The sequence below is a fragment of the Octopus bimaculoides genome, chromosome 20 (genome assembly GCF_001194135.2).
Source record: "Octopus bimaculoides isolate UCB-OBI-ISO-001 chromosome 20, ASM119413v2, whole genome shotgun sequence".
Taxonomy (NCBI): Eukaryota; Metazoa; Mollusca; class Cephalopoda; order Octopoda; family Octopodidae; genus Octopus; species Octopus bimaculoides.
Window position 1 is genome coordinate 24,284,397 of NC_069000.1, and position 4,978 is coordinate 24,289,374.

A 4,978-nucleotide genomic window follows, 5' to 3' on the forward strand; every position below is an offset into this window, starting at 1 on the left:
ATATATATATATATATATATATATAATGGATGTCCACTTAGTGATCATCCCTTCTCATATGTATGTAATATAATTTTTCTGAATTTTCAGAATTTTCTTTATGCTAGGCCACTGGTTTTAAATTGGTGTTAATTAAATTAATATCCAATTTATCACCCTTATTATTTAAATTATATATTTATATAGATACATATATGTATGTGTATGTGTGTGTGTGTGCGCGCGCGCGTGTGTGAGTGTGTATACAAATATCAAGTCACATTTATAGCTCCATGGATAATTGTTAAGTTGTTTGGTTAAAGCAGTTTCCTCCTCCATGTGACATTATGTGTGAAAAATTGATTTAATGACAGGGTTAAAGCCATTAACATACAATTATGTACACACACACACACACGTATATATATATATATATATATATATATATATATATATATATATATATATATATCATGTATACACATATTTTTTTCTTTTTTACTTTTTTCAGTTCTCAGGCTGCGGTCACCTTGGTGCACAACCTTGAAAATTTTTGTCGAGCGAATCGACCTCAGTATCTCGAGCTGCCAGAATCATTTGCACGCCGGCATTTCGTCCGTCTTTACGTCCTGAGTTCAAATTTCGCCGTAGTCAACTTTGCCTTTCATCCTTTCGAGGTCGATAAAGTAAGTGCCAATTAAGCAGTGGGGTCACTGTATTCGACTCTGCCTCTCCCCTGAAATTGCTGGCTTTGCGTCAAAATGTAAAACAACAATAATAATGATAATAATAATAATAATAATAATAATAATAATAATAATAATAATAATAATAATAATAATAATAATAATAATAATAATAATAGTAATAATAATAATAATAATCATTATTATTATTTGACGCCCACTAAACCAATCATGACTACCCGTCTGATAAGGATACGCCAAGCAAATGCACTACAACCATATGTGTGCGACATGGTGACCTCGCATCAAGGTAAACAGCATGACCTTGCATGTCAGGTCCTGTTAGAATTTTCTTAACGTCAAGAAGCTCATCAAATGTGAAATATTAATTAATTGAGATGTATATATACTTACTGGAACACGAGTTAACTCCGTCACCAGTCAGTCCTCGGCGGCATCGACATTTTCTTCTATAGCATTCAGCGTCTTTATGACAAGTTTTGTCACCGCATACCACTGGAAAAAAACAAGAAAAGTGATTAATTAGGAAAATTATCTCGTAATTAAGTATATTAACATCGACTTAGCTCTAAACAATTATGCGTTATTTATATTTAGAAGTCTACCGAGTCTTCATACAGGCACATGTTCCCTTTTTGGGGCTACGATCTGAGAATATTGTCGGTGATATATTTACGTTATGGATAATTTCCACATTGTTTGTAAAACAGAGGTCCAAAATAATACAACACAAAATATGTAGCCCTTAAAACGGTTTTTATGCATTTATTGAGAATACCGAACTGTCTTACACAGAATCTTGTTTTTAGGAATTCCCAATAAGTTATGAATACCCAAATTGTGAAGTCAGTTATGTAATAACATGAAATTAACTACCCGATAGTAAGAATTCAAATAAAGTAGTCCCGAAAAGGGCCTTAATGCGTTCCCAGAGTATATAGAACTTAGGAGGAAATACTAATAAGGTATGTATACTAAAATCGTGAAGCATGTTACGTAATAACAGGCTAATCAGATATGAGATAATAACAATCGAAAGTAAATAACTCTGACAAAAGCTTTTGTGCGTTCACAGAGAAAATTACCCTCAGCGGCGCTAGTGTTGGTATATTCGTGAATAAGTCACTAACCAAAATAAGTGGATCTATTGTTTAGGAAAATTGTATTTACTTGTTTAAGCGTTGTACTGGATAAATTACGAAAATAACTCAAATAGTTTAAATACTAAGAAATAAGCATGCTCAGTTTGATTTATACGAAATAATTTACGAACATGAATGGGTTATTTCCCTTGGCTATATATAAAGATCCGTTTCAGGAGCGAATGGGTTATTTCCCTTGGATGTTTAGAAATAATATATTAGTTATATGTCGTAGATATAAGAATCCCTTCCAGGGACCCTATTATCGATTTTTTCAACAAAGTGTGTCACTCGTTTTCCATACATGAGTTCTACTCACGTGTCAAGTTTCATCAAAATCGCTAAAACGATGTAGGAGGAGTTTGATAACAACGCCACAAACAAACACACCCACAGATTTCCACATATATATTATATATATATATGTACATGTCTATAAATTGCAATAATGAAGTCAGAAGCAATTAGCAGTATTCTGAAATCAGGTCCGCGTAATATTTAATAGGAAATGCATCCATTACGTAAACCTTCATGTTTTAACTGAATTAAGTTTTGCGTAATGAATGTATTACCTGTTATATATTAGGCAGGCCTGAAACGTACGTATTAAATGATTTCAAGATATCGTTATTTGGTCTGATTTCATTGCTGCAACTTATACGATTCGATGTCAGTACAAACTGACAGGTCCAAATTCCACTTACTCGGACACCCTAACAACAATTTGGAGTAGAATGTTATATTTGACTCAAGGTGAAAATTCTGTTACCGTACATTCAATCAGACGATCAACTGCTATTATACACCGCTGGTCACAATGCGCTTCCAGTTTTGTCTTGATTATACCTTTCTTTTCCATCTTGACCCAAATTGCTTGACTAAATCGTCTTCCCATTGTCGTGGACTCGGCAACTGCACATGTCTCTTGGTTGCCACTGGGCAACTACACAGGTCCATCTGTTGTCTGTGAACATTGCGAGGTTACGGCGCTTAAGAATTAGGATGGGCCTTCGGTGGCAGATAACGAGAGATAGAAGCAGTATGCAAATTTTCTACAACAGCCATTTGAAATCATCAGTGAAGCTCGGTCCCACCCCACCCACCAGAAATGCTGGCAGAAGTGCCACCTATTTTGACCAGTGAAATTAAAAATGTCATTGATGAAAATAGTCAAAGTTCCTGGGAAAGATGGCATCACAACAAAGATGTTAAGATACTGAGGTGAAAAGCTGTGGAAAATCTTCGTTCTACGCTACAATCGCTATCTGAAGGAGGATAAAATGCTCTCACTGTGGAAAGAGTCAAATACCATCCTACTCTATAAGAAGGGTCATCAAAAAATTTAAAGAGCTATCATCTGCCTCTTGTTTCACCTCTATAAACTTTTACAAAGGTCATAGTCACCTGACTATCAAAACACCTCGACGATCAAGAGCGGAGTGAGTAAGCAAGTTTCCGTAAGAACTATAGTACGATAAATCACGTATTCACTCTATTACAATTTTTAGAACGAGCGAACAAATACAAGCTTCTTCTGTGCATCGCTTTTGCTGATTATGTAAAAACCTTCGTGAGCAACGAGATGAAGGCGCAAACTGCTCATGTACACACACACACACACACACACACACACACACACACACACACACACACACACACACACATATGTATACATATCTATCTATCTATCTATCTATCTATCTATCTATCTATCTATCTATCTAAGTTAAAGTAGTGAGGAAAGGCAAGGACATCTAATTTCATTTAATTCAATCTAAATTTAGCTACATAACGAATGGTAAAAATAGTAAAGATAGTTTCTGACAGCTGTTTCTGGGATACTTCCAGCTACTGGAGCATCGTACCGAGCGGACACTCTGTAAGTTGGGTATTCCGATTCTGTCATTGGAATCGGAATACTAAACTTACAGGGTGAAGCGGCGGGAGAAGGCACACACAGACAAAGACAAAGACACATAGATATATATATGACGCGCTTCTTGCAGTTTCTGTCCTATAAATGTCCTGAAAACTCATCACAGTCTTGGCTTTGTTATCTCATTTTGTCTAACACACACACACACACACACACACACACACACACACACACACACACACACACACACATGTATGTATGTATGTGTGTGTGTGTAAATTTAATTAGAGGATGTGTAAACCTCATGAAGGGATGGTTTCATCCAAGGAAATATTGATTCAATACTTGGTATTTTGGGGGAATTAATTTCCTTAAAATAATAGGTATATATAAAAACATGTAGTTTATATTCATTTAAAAAAAAGAAAAGAAAAGATGAGGAAGTTAATAATTGTTTATTACTAACGATAAATTGATCATCTTCACTTACAACCGTTTGAACAACAAACATTAAATTTACATTTATGTGAAATTAGGACAATATAATCAGAGGAAAAAAGATCTACATTTGGATGTTATAAGTGTGCTTATGAATTCATTTTAGCAGACTCAGTGTTATGGTTTATGATTTGTATTGTTATATGCTGGGTCGAAAGACACCTGTTGTTATTTCTTGTTGTTTGTATTCGTAATTGTGTATCATGTTCTCCGTTTTTTGTTTGTTTTTGTCTTTGTTGCCGTACACATTCGTTAGCTTTCTTACAAAGGGGTCTAATGCTCTCAGCTTAGACTTTTTGCAGGGCAACCAGATCGAACCATCTCAAGTGTAACTGCCCGAAATGGTCGTGACTTCTGGAACTTGACCGAGGAAAGAAAGGCACGAATGACCTGTCTTTTTTTGCTTGTCCTTCTAATTGTTGTTTCCATTGTCCGTGTTTGTATCGTCTATCTGTCCGAATGTTTTAATGTCCTCTATTGTGTTTTGTTCCATATATATATATATATATATATATATATATATATGTATATATATATATATACTTATCTGTACGCCCGCATATATACACATAGATACACGCATATACCCGCATGTATGCATACATCCGCACATACACACATTCATGCATACACGTATATACATATACATATACATATACGCACACATACCTCTATACATGCATAAACACACACACATGCATACACCTGTACAGACATAGACATGTACACATATATGTGCGTGCACACAGACGCCCACATACATATACATATATATA

At 35.0% G+C, this 4,978-nt stretch overlaps 1 protein-coding gene across 1 annotated transcript in view; it reads right to left on the minus strand.

Annotated features, from left to right (window-relative positions):
- The window catches only part of LOC128250356 (zonadhesin-like), a 129,511-nt gene that overhangs the window by 41,253 nt on the left and 83,280 nt on the right, over positions 1-4,978 (minus strand). Inside the window, exon 7 of the mRNA XM_052975207.1 lies at positions 1,080-1,181. Coding sequence (XP_052831167.1) covers positions 1,080-1,181 — 102 coding nt within the window. The remainder of the gene's footprint in view (positions 1-1,079; positions 1,182-4,978) is intronic.